This window comes from Astyanax mexicanus, chromosome 13 (assembly GCF_023375975.1).
Source record: "Astyanax mexicanus isolate ESR-SI-001 chromosome 13, AstMex3_surface, whole genome shotgun sequence".
NCBI classification, from domain to species: Eukaryota; Metazoa; Chordata; class Actinopteri; order Characiformes; family Acestrorhamphidae; genus Astyanax; species Astyanax mexicanus.
The window spans coordinates 35,372,215-35,390,396 of record NC_064420.1 but is presented as its reverse complement, the minus strand read 5'-3'; the positions used below and the strand labels follow the sequence as shown (position 1 = coordinate 35,390,396).

The 18,182-nt window shown below is 38.2% G+C and overlaps 1 protein-coding gene across 5 annotated transcripts in view; it reads right to left on the bottom strand.

Annotated features, from left to right (window-relative positions):
• The window catches only part of ccdc30 (coiled-coil domain containing 30), a 23,778-nt gene extending 5,596 nt beyond the window's left edge, over nucleotides 1-18,182 (bottom strand). The window contains exons 1-28 of one of the 5 annotated variants that reach the window (XR_007423795.1): nucleotides 16,760-18,182; nucleotides 15,253-15,435; nucleotides 14,905-15,025; nucleotides 14,534-14,724; nucleotides 13,615-13,704; nucleotides 13,378-13,461; nucleotides 12,696-12,849; nucleotides 12,528-12,599; nucleotides 12,190-12,305; nucleotides 11,987-12,055; nucleotides 11,768-11,838; nucleotides 11,471-11,663; nucleotides 11,279-11,365; nucleotides 10,593-10,721; nucleotides 10,346-10,483; nucleotides 9,437-9,615; nucleotides 8,925-9,135; nucleotides 7,964-8,086; nucleotides 7,604-7,774; nucleotides 7,192-7,401; nucleotides 6,336-6,493; nucleotides 5,940-6,105; nucleotides 4,514-4,635; nucleotides 4,290-4,431; nucleotides 4,068-4,204; nucleotides 3,743-3,860; nucleotides 3,583-3,647; nucleotides 880-3,473 (exon numbers count right to left, since the gene is read on the bottom strand). Coding sequence is in view for 4 of the 5 variants with exons in the window: in XM_007239150.4 (XP_007239212.3) it covers nucleotides 3,263-3,473; nucleotides 3,583-3,647; nucleotides 3,743-3,860; nucleotides 4,068-4,204; nucleotides 4,290-4,431; nucleotides 4,514-4,635; nucleotides 5,940-6,105; nucleotides 6,336-6,493; nucleotides 7,192-7,401; nucleotides 7,604-7,774; nucleotides 7,964-8,086; nucleotides 8,925-9,135; nucleotides 9,437-9,615; nucleotides 10,346-10,483; nucleotides 10,593-10,721; nucleotides 11,279-11,365; nucleotides 11,471-11,663; nucleotides 11,768-11,838; nucleotides 11,987-12,055; nucleotides 12,190-12,305; nucleotides 12,528-12,599; nucleotides 12,696-12,849; nucleotides 13,378-13,461; nucleotides 13,615-13,704; nucleotides 14,534-14,724; nucleotides 14,905-15,025; nucleotides 15,253-15,435; nucleotides 16,760-16,774 (3,726 nt within the window). In the remaining variant the exon portion in view is untranslated. Of the gene's footprint in view, nucleotides 1-128; nucleotides 3,474-3,582; nucleotides 3,648-3,742; nucleotides 3,861-4,067; nucleotides 4,205-4,289; nucleotides 4,432-4,513; nucleotides 4,636-5,939; nucleotides 6,106-6,335; nucleotides 6,494-7,191; nucleotides 7,402-7,603; nucleotides 7,775-7,963; nucleotides 8,087-8,924; nucleotides 9,136-9,436; nucleotides 9,616-10,345; nucleotides 10,484-10,592; nucleotides 10,722-11,278; nucleotides 11,366-11,470; nucleotides 11,664-11,767; nucleotides 11,839-11,986; nucleotides 12,056-12,189; nucleotides 12,306-12,527; nucleotides 12,600-12,695; nucleotides 12,850-13,377; nucleotides 13,462-13,614; nucleotides 13,705-14,533; nucleotides 14,725-14,904; nucleotides 15,026-15,252; nucleotides 15,436-16,759 lie in introns of those variants that run through there. The other 4 variants (XM_007239150.4, XM_022677431.2, XM_015603006.3 and 1 more) reach the window with 4 other exon arrangements.

Genomic DNA, 18,182 nt, shown 5'->3' with positions numbered 1-18,182 from the left:
AGAAAACAAACAAACAAAAACATTTTTAAAACCATAAAACACACTTGTTTGCGTCTTTTGATGCTTAGTATTCTATGCATACTTCTGCCAAGAATGCCAACTGAAGCTGAAGTTTTGCTCAAAAAGGGTTTTGTGGTGCTTTTGCTATTTTAATATTACAAACAGAATAGGTAATCAACAGTATCAGTCTCTGAAAAAAACACAAATGGAAAAAATGAAAATATACTGTTTAATAAGAAAATACATATTTTAGATCATTTGTTACATATAAACTAGTGTTTAATTGTTCATGTGGGTTATGTATTTATATAGTGCTTAATTTGAATAACATGAAAGTGACAACACAGTAAAATAGTGGAAAGTTGATCAGCAGCAGGACATTAATAGCTTCACCATTTGTCATTATAAAAACATACAAGTTACTGATTTAAACTGCAAAAACAGTAATGTATGTTATTATTATAAGCACTTTATATTAAACATCCTTTTTCATTTAATGTAGGACTTAAGTCTATAGTGGTTAGTGCAGTTCATTAAATAAAATGCCTGTGAAATATTTTTGAGTACCGCATAACTTTTAAAACAATTTGAACAAAATATGACAATATATGAATAAAAAAAACAGTATCCAACAATATGCTAAATATGCAGCGGATATCTGTACCTGTAATGCTGTTCGGATCAAAAAGACTGCACGGATACACACTGTACCATGCATAATTTTATGGTTTTGCTCTCATTTTCTGCCAAAGACAGTTTTTTAAGGATAAAATGAATCATGGAACCCTATTTGTTTTTGCTTCTAATAATTTAGGCAAATGTCTTTCTAAACAGCTTTTAAAATGTTTGTGTCTGAGATCATTAAAAATCCTCACTCACCTTTAGACAATTTAAATCCTTGTTGTGGTCAAGGTCACAAGGCAGAATCAAGGCTAGGGAATGCAGGTCTAACACAACCAACAGTCCTTCCTCTAATTGTCTGAGCATGAGACCCTCACTGAACTAGAAAATATCATGAGATAGGGTCAAATTTTACAATATTGGTTCAATCCAAAACCACGTATTACTATAGTAAACAAGACTACACTAAGTACAGCACTTTTAATAGCCCTGTACTTATAATCAAACACATAGTTGCACCCAGAGGAAATCAACTGACACGATTCCTACAGGATTCTTTTATGACTGGTGTCTTAGTGTGATGTGCAATTTCATACAATGCCAGATCATTTTAGACATCCCAAATAAGGTCCCGCAACCATTGGCCCTACGGCATTTTTGTATCATTTAGTGTTCCTCATAACCATCATCTTCCATCCGAATAGAATAGAAATCTGACACTACTGGGTGCAACTATTTGTGCAATTATTTACTTTCGTATATAGAAGTGACATTACAAAGAGTTACGCCACTAAATAAGCTTTAAAAAAGCTCTGGATGTTAATCTCATGTCCATAAAAGCATGCGCATCTGGGCATAACTGTTGAATTTTGACACACCCAGTACTGTGAATTAACTTGTGACCCCACTGTAATTACTTTTATAATCTGCTGGCATTCATGCCTTTTATCTCTTTACCTCTTATAACACAGATGTGTAAAAATGTGCTTAATTTCAACCACAAACTGCAAAGGCAATCATGTTTTTTTTGTTGTAAACATCATTCTTTACAATAAAATCTCTACCCAAACAAAAGTGCTCAAGATGATCCCTGTTTAAGTGTTATATCTCCCTTTGTGGATTGTCAGTATTTGTTTACATAAAAAAAAGCACACACATACATGGCATGTAACAGCTAAACATCACATATAATGTACCTCAGTTTTTTCCCCAGCTTTTATAAAAGGCTGTGCATTCTACTTTGGCCTTGATATCCATTGAAGTATATTGCTTGCAGTTGTCTCTCAACCTGGAGTCTTTTGTTCTACCTCCACATCAGCCAAGCTCTCTCAATCTTTACCCTATCCGGTCTGTAGGGGGCAGAGCAGCAAAAGGCATACCACAGAGGTTCTCAATCTGGTCCTACAAGATCCCTGTCAATTCCAGCACCTACCATAACAAATAAGTTAGATCACAGTGCATTTACATGTACTTAATAATCTAATTACTATAGAAAATCAGAGTCTATTAGCAATCCAATCAATAAACTTGAGTAAACAGACAATAACTCTCTTAGTTTAAAAGTCTTTAAGAGTCTGGCAATAATCAAATGTTTGCTTTGCAACCAGCCAATAATTTTTACAGAATAAGGCATGATGTAAACATCATGTGAAACCCAAACCTCACGCTGCTGCTTTTTTTTAACCCATCATAACACAAAATGAGCATACACCTGCAAGATGATTAAGATTATTTAAATCTTTCAGTTTCAGCATTGCTCAGAAAGGGTTTAGTCCCCATCTAAACACTGCAGTGTCCAGTTTCTGGTACCATGACCTGTGCAGACAGAAATCTGTGAATACCTAAGAATTTAAAGTATACATGGACTTTGAAATCTGATTACTGAGCTAAAATCTGATTTTTGATCACTTACTTGATCACTTGAAAAATCAGTAAAAACTGTAATTTTTAAGTTCATGTAAAAGCACTCATGAGTGTCTGGAATAGAGAGCAAAAAACAATGTGATGTGGCTGAGGGTCCTCAAAGCATTGAAAGAAGTCCACTAATCTAACAAATATGTGGTGTGTGGCAAAGGCAATAAACTCAGTGGAAAGCAATGTAATGACCCTGAGTAAAAGCAAGGGCAAACGTGGTTCATTAAATGAACATAAAAAAAAAAAATCTAAAAAAAAAAAAAAATATATATATATATATATATATATATATATATATATATAGTTTCAATCACAGTGCCAATGATTGTGCTGCAGGGGGCGATCTCTTCTGGAAGGTTATCTATATGATCTGGCTACCAATCAGCTTCGACTTCCAGACAAGAAACAACAGCAGCACTGCCCTAAATTGTAGCAAAAGGAAGTTTTTCAAATAAAATCAGTCCTTTTCTAGTAAAATTATTATCACAGGATAAGCGTAACAAGGCTGAATGTTCTGCTGTGAGTCCTCTTACATTGCTCACCTTATTTCCACCACAAAATTAAGCTATATTACAGCCAGATGTCCTTTCAAGACTCCTAATGGCAGGAATAAATCAACCTTGTTGAGCACAGGCATCTTCAGCCCAGTTATTTAATAACTTTACGGTCTTAGAGACTTTCGAATCTAAAGAAGACTGGCAAATTATGTAACAGAGGTGCCATTCCCTCAGGCATCTTCACTGGCTGTGCTGTGGTTCTCCTCTTGATCCATTGTGGCACTGGGGGCCATAGGAGAGCTTACGTTCAGATAGCCAATCTCTGAAGGTTGGGAGTTGGGCAAGGACAGAGAGGACTCCAGGCTCTTGGCATGATCCCCCACTTTAACCCTGCGGATGGCGTCCAAGAGACCCCATGAGTCACACAGACCAGGCTTTGGACTATACCAAGATTACAAAAACACAAAATGGCATAATTAATAATGCATCTTATTAAATCACAGGATGATGCAAAACTTTAACAAAGTGCATTCGTAAGGCTGTAAAATACCTTGGAGTTGATGTTAGCAGCAGGCCGTCAGCATGTGTTCCAGAAGAAAAGATTTTCTTGACCTCCTGTGATAAGCATTTAGAATGTAATAATCATTTACTCGATCATTTGATGAGTATTTACCAAACAACTAAACAGAAAACTTGAAATTAACACTTACCTCAACAGTGCACCCTGACTGAAGATTTCTCAGTGCACGTTCCAAAACTCCAATCTGACTGGCCAGCTTCAGGGTTTTCTCCTGAAGCTGATTATTCTCCATTTCCAAAAACTTTACCCTAAGACAGAGTGGGAAAAAATATAGATATTCAGCTGTGTTTTTTTGGTTTGCAGCAAATTAAGGTATTGATATAATTAACAAAACCTGTAAAAAAAATAAAAAAACAAATGGACAATTTGGACAAATGTTCCATTTTGTTTTGTTTTTTTCGATCAACCCAATTTTTTTTATTTCAGTGCATTGCTAGCATGAGGCACGTCTATACCTTTGCTGTGTGGTAGTAGCCGTTCTCATTCCATTGTTCCCCATCTCCTCAGCCTCAGTCATCCTCTTCAGCAACTCTCGCCTCTCCAACAGGAGCTGGTCATTCTCCTCTGTCACAGTCCTGATCCAGTCCTTTTCCTTTCCAAACCATTACAAAAAAGGGAGTTAGCCTGCAGAGCTAAATTTAATTTAAGCGTAACCTTTAAAATTGAAGGCATCTCACTTTCTCTGACAGACTTGTTGCAAGGGCCAGATCACTTTCCAGCTTCTGAATCCTCAGGTCTCGCTGGGTAGTTGCCTTCAAGAACAGTTGCTTTGCTCTGCGCAGCTTGGTTTTGTGCATAGACTGCTTTTCATTGTATCTCCTACATTCAACAGACAAAGTCATTACATGATTTATAGAAAATTTCAATTAATCTAATTCTTGAAAGGTTATAAAGTTTCTACCTGATGTTAGTGTCGAGCTGTTGTAGGGCCTGCTGCAGCTCTTCCTGCAGTCTCTCAGACTCCTGGTGAGAAGACATGAGTTGGTCTTCCAGGTCATGGCAGTTTGTCTGACTCAGCCTCTGCTACAGGAGATGCCAGAAACCGGCAATAGAGAATGTGATTTAAACAACTCATATCAAGTAACTTGGAATTTAGAGTAGTCAGCTTCAACAAGATGTTAAGACGCCTGTTAAAAATCAATTCAAAGGTGTTTTCTCACCTGTAATTTGTTTTTGTGCTTGGTGCGATTTGTTTGGGCAGGTGTGAATGCAGTAATTACACTTGAATTCAGACCAAAAAACAACTTCACTGAGACCCCTTTTAAGTGTGGAGTTTGTGGTGAGAACATGAACTGACTTCAAATATTAACCCAGCTATCAAATATTCTCTGCAGGTTTGAGCTTAACAGGTTCAGATGTACTTTGTATACTTCAGATAATTTCTATAGCTATTGAAAAATATCATCTGTACCTTTGCTCCTGTGTCTGAAACTTTGCCCTATAACTATATAGTGCGCTAATTTGGGGTAGCACTCTTTTGTAGTGGTATCTACATATTCCTGTATTTTCAGTGCAGTGTAACAATCCAACAATACATTGCACTGTTTAGTCTGAAGATCTGTGTGCTGCTTTTCTGAGATTTAGATCTCAGATTTAGATTTAGATTTGTTTATTAAGTACAATCTTCTGTCAAAAAAACAATTCTGTTTCCTAATATAGTGCAGATAATATTAATGCAGTATAACAAATTAATTTATGAGTGTTTTATTAAAATGAACTTTTTCATGTGTTTATATTATTAAGCTTTGGTTGCCCAGATTCAGTGTTTACACAAAACTAAAGTTTTTTCATACAAAAAGGTGAGAAGTTGAGAATTGAAAACATGCACAATCAATTTTTCAATAAATATTGAGTTCAGCACATTTTGTGACACCTACAGAAACATATTGTTGCTGTCCAATAAAAAAAAAATCCATATTTGTTGATTTTTAGTTGATTACATAATTTAAACTAACTGTGCCTTACACTGTGCCAAAATTTCTTGATGAACGGACTAATAGAAATACTTCAAAATTACCCAAAATAAATTCTTTCTACATTGACTTCCATTGAAAGTTTAGAAGGTTTTTTCTCTCTCTCCTGTTGATGTTTTGGAGATGCTTGTTTTTCAATCGACATCGACGATATGTGTTAGTCCAGAGCACAGGATCTTTTTCCTGTATTCACTTTCTTGCTCCTGGGCCAGACAGATCTGACCAATAAGCAGAAAGAAGGTTCTCATACAGTTTGTTCTTAAGCCCCTGTCTCTAGCAAACCAGCAGAGTAATAGCCTTGAGCCTGGTAATATCTTTGATAACTCAACAGCGTCCTTCACTGTTAATACCAACCTGCTCTCTGGCAGCACTCAGCTCGTTCTCAAGCACCTCCAGCCGTGTGTCCATTTGCTGCGAGCGGTGAGTGAGCTCAGAGTTAGTTCGGCTGAGAGTGGCTTCCTTCATGCGCAGAGAGCGCACCTGCTGCTGCAGCTCCTCTTCTCTCTGCTCCAGCAACTTCCTATAAGCAAAGGGCGGGAAATAATGAGGTGAGTCACCTAAAAATTTAACTGCATGTCAAGCAGGTCTCTGAACTGCAATGTTTCATTTTAATTAATGTTGTTATCTTACATAACAACTCATATCGTCTATATCTTAATTTCACTATAATGTAGCTGCTCTGACAGCTTCAATTTCAGTGAGGGTGACTCATATACATTTAGTCTGCAATGATGCATAATGTGAGCTCACCTCTGGAGTTGTTCCTCCTGCAGTTTGGCTCGGAGAGCAGACAGGTTATCAGACATATCTCTAGTGTCTCGCTCCAGCTTGCTGGTCTCTCCAGCTCTGGCTTCCTCCAGACGTAACTGATGCAGAGTGTTCTTCAGCTGTTGCTGAAGCTCCAAGACCTCAAAACAAGCATATCATATAGTTAGTGTGACTGCAGTGTAAAGTGTCAGTGAGCTCCCCCAACCGTTAGCAAAAATTACAGATTTTAATACAAAAACAAAAAATTAAAGCATCAAAGCAGAGAATTATTTCGCACCCACATTATGAAGAAACAATTGAATGCAGCTACAATCGTCTTTCAATTACAGTTACAGTAGTGAAGTACATAGTATCTGACAGATTATCAGACAGACAGTTTAGCCATTTACTGCTGGAAAAAAAGCTTTGATTATTGGAAATTAATGTAATTAATGAAATTAACAATCCATGTATCCAGCTATAAATATACCCCAATTATATCTGTTAAACAAACCACAGACAATATCTACCTTTAGAGCAGAAGTTTACAAAATGACACCTTCCTGTTCCTGCAAGGCATTTAAATGAACTGTGAAACATCAGACTGCAGCTAATGAGCTCGCATATACAATGACATACCAAAAGTCATGGGATAGCAGTATGTAATATGATCATGTATGTTACCTCGGGGGCGGCTTGGAAACAACTAGAAATACATAATAAAAGGAATTAGTGACTGGTGTCACTAGAATCATCCGTGAAATCAGCCCATGGGACATAGCAAATGTCATGGGACACAATACTAGTTTCTGTCCCATTACAGGACAAAGTAGTTGAGGTTTTAGCCCACAAAACTCACCTTCTTATCGGCAGTGATGACACGGGCTCTCTCTGCATTGAGCTCCTCTCTGAGGCTGTTGCTGGTTTGTTTGTTCTGGCTGCTTCTGGCCAGCTCCAGCTCCAACTCCCTGGTTCTTTGATGCAGTTGCTCCAGGTCTGCAGTCTGCCCTGTGGTACTGGTCTCCAGCTGGGCCAGTTTAGCCTGGGCTTGCTTGAGCTCTGCACACAGCTAACAGAGCACAGCACTGTTAACATTCATATTCATCCCAACAGCATTGCTAATTTGTTTAAGAACCAAAATGAAAAAAATCTAAAAGTCCAGACCAAACAATGAAGGGTAGGTGTGAAAGTAAATTTATATATAAATACATACATTTAATATGTGAACAATCAAGCAAAAATATTTGTAATATTCATGTATCATAAAATACCTTTATCTTCTCTTGGTCTAAAAGTGCATTGTGTCTCTTAAGGTCAAGGTTTTTCTCCCTCTCGTAGCGCAGCTCCCGCTCAGCTGAAGTGAAGAGGTGCTGGGTCCTTTGGAGGTCTTGCTTTAGCTGCTTATTCTCCTCTCCCTTTTGTTGCAGGACAGAGTCTTGTGCCTGTAGATGAACAGACAAACAGTGGTGGCATTGAGCTTGTGTACTATATTTATGCTAATACATGAACTCAGCATTTTAGAAGAGTTTAGAATATTTTTGAACATAATATGTATTTCTAGTCTTGTGTGCATGTGTGTGTATGTGTGTATCTATGGGAATGCAGTTTTATTTATGGTTAATATGGCTGACCTTGGCCCGGGCCTGTGCCTCGCTGATCTGAGCCTGCAGGGCCAGCTGCTGCTGGTTGGCCAGCTGTCTCTCCTCTTCCAGTGTGGAGTGAAGCATGCTCATCTCTGACCTCACACACACCACCTGGGAGAGAAACACACATCAGCACAAATCTCACACACCAGCCTATCAACAAACACCCCTTATATGAGCTACACCAGCTATAAACTGAATTCTGAAGTATGATTTGCCAAAGGTAAACATAGGATAAGCATAAGCCAGGTATTCAAGTAGCCAATATTTCAGTGTATATAGAACTTATTTTTAAGAAACAAGCCTCAGTAAACTGCAGTGCAAAACCAAAACAAACCAGACCAAATAAATACAATGTAACAAACAATTGTAAACAAGTTCTACGTCATCTATTTGAATGCTACAGGCTTTATTTATTATATGTATTATTTTTATGTGTGACCTGTGCAAATTTTTTTTTTAACACTAATGTAAGTTTTCATGCTTTTTAATTTGCACAGCAGGGTCTCAAAGCAGCATTATGCAAGAATTAGTATTTGTGCCTCCTGGGCTCCCTCCCACAGATCAAAAACACATTTCAAAATGTACTACACTGACATACATACAAATCAAACTTTGAGCTCCCCTCAATGGACAGCATTACATTTACATTTAATGACAAGCTAACAGATATAACGCCAGCATCTAAAGTGAAATAATCATATGTATTGAGAAAATGAAGCAAAGTTACACAGTGTAGCAGCAGCGTTCTCACCCCAGAGTGCCAATAAAAGAGATGCCATTCTCTCTATTACAAATCAGAGTTTGAAGAATGCCTTTGCTTTCAAAACTTTAACAAAAAGTTCACTGTGTTATTAGTTACTATTACAGCTAATGATAATTGTTACCCATGTTCCCTGTAGGATAAACATTTTTTTCTCCAGCTCAGAGGCAGTGGCAAGAGCCTTACCTGGCTGAGCCCTTCCATCTCTCCTGCAAGAGGTTTAGGATTAGGGTCAAGAGCCTTCTCCTGCTTTGCAGTATGGAGCTGCTCCTTTACGTGCTGCAGTTCCAGACCGAGACGCTCCATCTGGCCTTCTGTCTGCAGTCTCTCATGGGCTCTGATGCTGAGCTCAGTCTGCAGCTCCATAACCTCCTTGCGCTTCTCCACAAGCTCATCCCTAAAACACAAAACAATGAATTATGATTCCTCATTAGTTTACAGTAGCATTGGCAGAAACAGTTATACAGATTAACAGATCTCACAAATGTGTGTTGGCTGAGGTCCTGGACTGCAAACTGTGGCTTGTTTACAGTCTTCAGGTTTAAATCACTTGCAGTTCAAAACACAACAAACCGTAGCTAAGGTACAAATGCTCAGTTACCTACATAGCAACAAACTGACCTGATCTGTTCACACACCTCTTGTAATATAATAGCTTAAAATATCTTATTATATTTGTATTCAAAAGAGTGTCTTACCTCAGAGTGCTGCGTTCTTTCTCCAGTGCAGACTGTTCTGATCTCAATTGTTCAACCTGAACTTTAAGCTGTGTCACCTGCTCCCTGTTCTCTCTCAGGTCCTCCTGCACTCTGCTGTTCTCCGTCTGCTCTGCCAGGTTGTCCTGAAGTCGTGTTTGAGCCCGCTCCAACTTGGCCACCTGCAAATGACATGCTGGCTATGAGCTTTTGCAGTGTTCAAGTTAGTGGTTTTCAGGTCTTGTTCTAAAAGGCCAGTGTCCAGCACAATTCGGCAATTGTCCTGTTGAAATATGTAAATTAATAAACTTGCTAATTAACAAGTGAGACAAATCTACAAGGAGTGCTAGACACTAAAATCAGCAAACAGTATCCTACAGTCCTTCTGGACTGCAACCAAAAAATTTGCCTGAAAAGTCTTACATCGGCTGCCAAATACTCAGAGAAAGTCTAGTTGTGTGACAGTAAATATTTCATACCAAACAATGATCTATTTATTTTAAATCCTATTGCAATATTTCCTTTAGCTTTAGGATTTTCTATCAGCTGTGGCTGGCTTAATCTTCATGCCCCTATTCCAAAAGTGCTGCTCAGTGGCAGGGAGTGTGGGAGAGAGCCAGCAGGGAGAGTTTAATTTCTTCACAAACTGTTCATTTATCAGTTAAAAGACATATGCTGTAAATACAGGCCTAGGATAACAGTAGTAACGTTTACTAAGCTAACTAAGCCTTTGTATTTTTTTTTTTTTTTTTTACGAAAAAGTATTTGGATTTGGTTTTGGTCAAATATTTATATTTTGGTCCATATAAAGAATTGATTCTATTTAGCAACAAATTACATCACAATGATTTTCCACAAATATCCATCATTTACTGACTAATCTGCTGCTCATCAGCACATTGATTTTATTACCTTCTCTTCCAAAATTCCCTTTTCTCCCTTAATATGAGTGAGGCTCTTGTTGAGGGATTTCTCCTGCTGGCATGCAGCCTGCAAGCTCTGCACCTCTATACGCAATCTCTTCAGCTCCTCATGATCTCTGAGCATTACCTGAAAAGAAGATTCCCACAGAATCCTTTTATTCTCAGAGGCTTTAGACACCAGTATATAATAAAAACATTTCTTATCATAATGAATCTGAATGTGTACCATGTATTACCTGTTTCTCTTTTTTGAGAGAAGACTGGGCTACAGCTAGGTCCACCTCTAACTGCTTCCTCCAGTCCTTCTCCTCTGCAAGGCGATTCTCAAGAAATGTCAGCCTCTCTTGAATGCCACCATCTTTTATCTTTGTGTTAAAGCATATAAATAAAAAAAAAATTATATGTAATTATAGATGGGCAGTGCAAAACATATTTTATCATATTGTCATATGTTATAGTGATCTCAAGAGCATGTGGAGTCGTGGAATGTAATTCATATTGTTTAACTGAAAAGTGTGCAGTAAATTTTACTGGTGCATTTTGTCTGAATGAAAATATTTCACAATAAGTATTGTATCCTAACCCACCCCCCGCCCCCCCGACTCATTTCCAATGCCGTTACACTACAAGCCCTATGGCAGTGTATTAGCAAGAGTTATGAGGTGTTATGATATAATATACTGAGACATTTTTTTATAAAATGTTACAAATCCTATGTATAATATAGGGATTACGATTCAACACACTGCATATACATATATATATATATATATTTTTTTTTTTTTCTTTTTTTTTTTCGTCTTAGATATAGCAGTTGCTTTATACACCCCTTAATGGTAGTAACAGCTTAGTCTAAGATTAAATTTATGTAAAGTTACTATTCAGATTTTACTACCATACACGCAAAATACCAGACTGTTACCTCAGGCACAGACTCCTTTTCCTGAACACCCTTTTCTTCAGGTTTTAAATGGCTCTTTGTTTCCAGCTGTGACTCCATATTTTTTATCTGTGAAAGCAATATAAAATGTATATCAAACAAAATTATCTTAAAATAAACAGCATCAAATGCAACTTGACAGAAAGAACTGAAACCAATACTGTGAAGCCTCACCTTTCGTTGCAAGCCCTCCATCTCACACTCATGGAGTTCACGCTCCTCTTTCGCCTTGTTCTGCACCTCTCCCAAAAGTGCTTCCAGCTCCTCGTTCCTTTCTACAAGCTCCTCGTGCTCCTGCTGCTGTTTCTGCAGCCTTCTCTGCAGCTCCCGCAGACGGCAGTCCTTATCCTCAGACTCCCTTCGACACCTGTTCTCACACACAACAGAATATACATTATACTGATTCGGCACAGGTTCGTCTTTTTATGTTATCAAACTTAAAACAAACCAATCTGAACAGTTGTTAAATACCTTTTATGAAGGTGCTCTTCACTACCATTTAGTGGTCTATCTAAAAGCTCTGGATTGTCATTTCCATCATCCTGAGGCAGACATCAGCTTGTTAGAACAATATTTATGCTTTTCCAGTTAATTCATAGCATTTATAGCAACACATAGTGGAAACAGATGTGAATGTATTAGGGGCCAACGAAATTCCATTTAATTGGAATTATATTAAAGCTACTTTACCTGTACAGAGTGATTTGACCCATGTTCTGTGCTGCCTCCATTACTGGACTGTATCTTAGAATTTTCAAGCTGCAGCAGAGATAAGATTTTACCGTACTTAGAGCATTTTTTGTGTAGTACTGTAGTAATGTTCTGTCATGCTTGTGACAAAAAATTACTAACAAATATGTAAATGTCTAACTGTATATCTATGCAATACCCACCCTTTTCAAAAGACTCTTTCTTTCGGTGTCCAAAGTGCGCACTCTATCCCTCAGCACCAGAATCTCTGTGTCAAGTCTTTCATTGCGTTCTTTGGCCTTCTGTAGCTCCACCATATCTATCATTCAAACATCAGTTGCTCAGAAGCAGCAGTTTTCAAAAAGCTCTTAAATCCTGAAGAGCATACCCTAATAATGCAAGTTAAATATAGGCTTTATAACACGGTTTTTATTACTATTCTTATAAGTTATCATGAAAACGAAAACTAGGAAACACAAAAATATAATCAATAGGTCCAAACCCCTGTGGCATTTTAGATAATATTAGACAGTTAATTTACCACACTGTTTCAGTTTTTCTACTTCTTGTTTCAGCCGTGCCACTTCTACTCCCGTTGTCTGCAGGTCAGACCCTGAAATGAACACAATGGATACATGTTTTAAAGTTTAATAATAACAGTCAGTCATTGGAACATTTATTCACTTCCTTCTCCTGACTGCTCACTCACCACAAAAGGCCTGGGCCTTTCGGGCCAGGTCTAGCTCATCGGTCAGGTTGCGAATCTCTTCATGAGCCATAGCAAGCCTGCTGGAAGCTTCTTCTAGGTCCCTCTCTAACTTCTTACGCTCTGTGCGCTCTTTAGCCAACACCTCAGTGTGTGCCTGTAGAAGAACACATATTGAATATATAATATTTCTGCATATGGGATAACAAGTAGGAGCCAACCCAGGGTGCATGCTTGTGCTCACATGCATGTGCCACATTGAGGAGTTTGAGTGAAGCTGAATGGGAACCATGCTCTAGAGTGAACAGTGCCAGTATTCCCTACAACTGGCCCACACATAAAAAACAAGACCCATTAAAGGAAACAGAGTAGCTTAGATTTAGTATATTTAGAAAACAAAATTTGTATGATTAGACTTGAGGAACCTGCCATGTTAGAGTCGTCATGCCACAAGCTGCCAAAAAGCTGCCAAGAATCTGCAAAGAAAATTTATTCTGCTCCCTGTGACCATCTGATCAGTGAGATATGCACATGAGGGGTAGGCGAGGGACATCTAATCTGTTCTAAGGAGATCATTTCAAGCACGCTGCAAGCAAAGTACTGCTCTGCTATGCACCGATTACTCAGTTACTCAAGTCCCAACATGACTGGTGACAAAATGAATACAGCAGGTTCAAAAACATACAGGAGTTAGGCTCTGTGCCCTTTGTGTAGCCTTGCGCACACCAAAGAGTTTCCTCCAGGGGCTCTGTGTTGGAGATTCCTGTCCCTTGGGATAAAAACCAGGGTATTTTTAGTCATGAATGGTACAGGATAACAAAACATAACAAAATATTCCAATATACAGGTCTATGCCTAAAGGGTACAAAATATTTTTTTTGTTTGCATGGGCAGCAGTAAATTCCTCCTGAGACATCCTCACCTTGTTCATGCTCTCTTTGGCGTGGCGCATGGTTTCCTTTTGCTGCTTGAGCTCCTCCTCAAGAGTTTGCCGGATATGGTCCAGTTCCTCCTAATGCCCAACAGAGAAAACAGTCAAAACAAAATACAACAGGATTTAATTCAATGTTACATATTCTAGATCTTGTATCGATTTTGTGTGGGAAAGCCAACTTGTATACATTTATACTGACACATTTTTGTATGCTATTATTTTATTCTAAAGCTTTTCTTCTAAAGCATATGAATGCCAGTGACCTTCTGACTCTGTCCTTTAATTTAAGCTGCTATAGTTAGATCTGTAGGAGTTTCTGGATACACTGAATAATCTATTTACATTTTTAAAGACTGCACACCTTCCTCAAGCTAAAACTGTCTAAAAAATGGTGTTGGGGTCTTCTGCTTATGGTAGTTGATGAGAATGTGCCAAGTAAAGGGAGTGAGTGCTTATCTATCTCTGGACAAGGTTGGCTGCAGGTGTGAGTGTATAAATTTGAAAGGGAGGATTTCTAACTGACACTGCAAAATCCAGTTATGAAATGGCAAGGTACAGACAATACAGTAAACAAAGAATGCAGACCTGAATGTGGGTTTATTTGAAAACGAGTTTTAAAATAGTACTGTTGTGTAGTGTGTCTTCTTATCACCAAAAAACAAGATCATTTCCTCCTGTAAACTTTGTTTTCTCAGTAGAAGGTATAACCATCCACAGTGGACAGCACAGCGGGTGTCCATTAAGTAAATTGATTATTTGAAGGCCGCAATAAGACATTTATCTACTGATAGCATATCTTTTTTAACTCAGCATCTTCCAGTCCAATAACATTTACACAGGCTGTCAGCATCAGCTAGATTGCAAACCTCCTCCTAATGATTAGTAGGCGATATTAGTTGAAGAATACCTGTAGATGAACCTCCCTAAGGTTGCCAGTGAGTGTCTGTGTATCAAGCTTCCTCTCTGCAGCCTCCAACCTCTCTAGCAAGGTAACTCTCTCCACCAGCAGATAGGCCACCTGCTCACTCGCACTGCTGTGACTGATCTCATCTAGACCCTCTTGCTCCAGCATCTCCACGACCTCCTTACACTGGCACTCTGGAATAAACGGGTAATAATTTTTACCAGTTAAGACAGTACCATACACGCTACAATTTTTTTTATATATACAAGACAAATTTCTGATGAATATACATGAACACAACATGATAGGCACTTAAGGCAATTAAAGACTCTATAACCAATGAGAACATGAGCAGATTATCACAGTAAGCTTACCTTGCTGGTGCTTCATTTGTGCGAGCTCAGTACGAAGATGCTCGTTGTCTCGTTCGTATTCAGCTGTCAGGCTTTCCCGCTCCTCCAGCATATTTCGAATGTGCTCCACATAATTTTCCACCTGAATGAAGGGAAGGATCAAATATTGATTCAATCATACTAAAATAAATATAACTAAATAAATAGTCAAACTTAATTAAAAACAAGTTAAGCAGATGGTAAAAGCAACAAGTTGTGAACACCTCTCTTTGTTGAGAGTCAGTGTGCTCATGATAAAATGTTGATGAAAGGGGTGATCATTAGCTATGCTTTAGACAGGCTGTCCCAGCTTGCCATCTGGAGTCTCACCTCTCTCATCTCGCCAGCCTGCTGTGCGCGCAGTGTCTGCAGCTCCTCTGTAGCTGAGACCAGGCTGCCCTCACTGCGCTGGAGCAGACGCCACAGGTGACACTGTCGCTCGTCTGCAGAAGCCTCAGTGGACAAGCCTTCCTTTTGCAAGTGTACAGAGAGCTCCTGCAACTCATCTTTTTCCTTAAAAATAAATAAATAAAAGATAGCAAAAAAGGGGGCCTGTATGGGTAGCCCAACTGGAAAGCTGTTTTTTTTTCATCCATGTTCTTCATATGATGGCCCCACATACACTATAGGTCAAAAGTTTTAGAATAGAGTTTTTTTTTTAAGTTTTTTTTTTTTTTAATTTTTTTCCCCTTTTATTTGCCATTTAAGTTCTTCAGGTACAGTCAATAACCAGAAATGGTCCAAAATCTAGTGTATACAATTTTGCTGTAAACTGCTAGGGACAAATGAACTAAAAATGGAAAAAACAATAGTAAAAAAATACAATTAAATAAAAATAAAGGCAGTTTTTAAGTAAATAAATTATTGGTTATCAGCTTACAGCTGGTGAGTAGCAATGTAAATAAACTAATCTTTGGAAATGGATTAAATGTCAATTTACAAATCCTGTATATAACTTTTTAAACTATTTAAAGGCTTTTCTTTAGATAAATTACATATGAGTGAGTGTGTACTGTTTCCTCCACCTTCAAATACTTTTGGAAACTGGAGAAAAGGTACAGGAAGAGGTCTGGCTGACCCACATGGCAACAACGTCTTTAGCTCAGCTTAACATTGGACTAAGACTCTTAAGTTTCAACAGAGAATAGAATAATTAGAGGCCTGACTGGTCATTGCTAAGATGAGAAAATAAAAAACAGCTTGTACTACTATTAATCAACAGAAAATATGAGTGTATAAATGTGTTTAGATGAGGTTAAGCCTTTCAGACCCTGCGTCCATTACAACTGGCCAAAGAGGCTAATTCAAAGAGCTTTTTTAACTAAGTGTATGTGATTTAGAAACCTTTTTAATGCTTTTTTTTATTTAATGTTAATATAGGTTTTATTTTAGAATGTTACTCATTCATGTGCCTTACAGACAGAAAACAGCATTATTATTATTTATATTTTCCCATCAGTGGCACATAATTCAGGTCTGAAAAGGTTAAACATTGTTGTAAAAGCTGCACACTGAGTCTAGATTGGACCTATGTGAGATTAAGTTGGGCTGTAATAACGGGCCCAGTTGGGCAGCCCAGTTGAATGCAAGTAAAAACACAAGCCCATCTAAATCCCACCTAGTCCATGTTCCATATCCAGGTTTACATTTCTGACAGTCTAAAACCTGTGGAAAACCTGTCAATACTGGGCTGATTCTTTCCATCAAAGCAGAAGAGATAGAGACTCATATGTGCTGGTGGGTGTTTAAAATTTGTTTGAACAGGTTTGACTCCTCTATGCATTAAGATGTTGTGACATAAAGTGCAAAAATAAGACTTATGCAGTTAGCTTCTTACCTCTTTTTGCTCCATGTCCCAGTGAAGCTGGAAAGCACTCCTTGCATCACTTGCAAATGACCTCACTGTCCTGATGACAGTAAAGTTGGCCAGGTGCCTTCCAACATTTGGCTACCAAAACACACCGACCATATACACTCCTAATCATTATCTTTTGTATGGCACACACAGAAAAACGCAAATTCCTCTATGGGAGAGTCCATTGAGGCCATACACCACGTTCACAGACCCAGCGCAGTCCAGGCGCTCTGCTTTCATGTCTTTACATTAACCGTAGGTTAAAACGTTATAAAACCGGCTGCATATCTGCATATCACTCATATATACACATACGGCTCTAGTAAATATAAGAGACCACTTAAAAATGATGAGTTTATTTGATTCTACCAAATTGAAAACCTCTGAAAAATAATCAAGAGGAAGATGGATGATCACAAGCCATTAAACCAAGCCGAACTGCTTGAATTTTTGCACCAGGAGTGGCATAAAGTTACCCAAAGCAGTGTGTAAGACTGGTGGAGGAGAACGTGCCAAGATGCATGAATACTGTGATTAAAAAAAAGGGTTATTCCACCAAATATTGATTTCTGAACTTATAAAACTTTAGGAATAAAAACTTGTTTTCTTTGCATTTTTTTGAGGTCTGAAGCTCTGCATATTTTTTGTTATTTTAGCTATTTTTCATTTTCTGCAAATAAATGCTCTAAATTACATTATTTTTATTTTGAATTTGGGAGAAATGTTGTATGTAGTTTGTAGAATAAAACAACAATGTTCATTTTACTCAAACGTAAGAAATTGAAGTGGCCTCTTATTTTTTCCCAGAGCTGTATAAACACATATTTAAACTAACTCTAGCCAGTTAAACGTTATTATAACGTTACAAGTAAGCAGCAGGTTAGCTAGCTAGGTTAGCTAACTAAAGGCACAAGAGCGCGAGGCGCTCCGTTAACTACGTTATGAAACACACAGTTAAACCAACGAAGTCTGTACTTAGATAGCTTAGCTCGCTAACTGTTAGGTAAATAGCTGAATTGCTAACAGTTATCTACTCACACTTTCTCAGAAAGCGTTTCTAATGTTATCTGTGTAAAAATGTCGCTTCGCTTAGCTAAATTAACCTGTATAAACTAGCTGTAACGACTATAGCCTGAGGTAACAGTTAATTAACGTTAGCTAACGCGCTAACTAGCTAACCTCGCAAAAAGTTACCGTTAGCTTTGTATCTCTTCAGTACGAGCGCGTAACTTACACATATATAACAGCCGCGCAGCCGTCGCTCTACACAGTCAGTAAATCAGTAAAATATATGATAAAAGGCTGTAATTTGTGAGTATAATCCGGGAATACGGTTGTAAACACTGAGGAGCGTTCGCTGGCTCGTCGTGCTGGCCTGCTGCAGAGTTTGTGGGGAGCTTGGGCC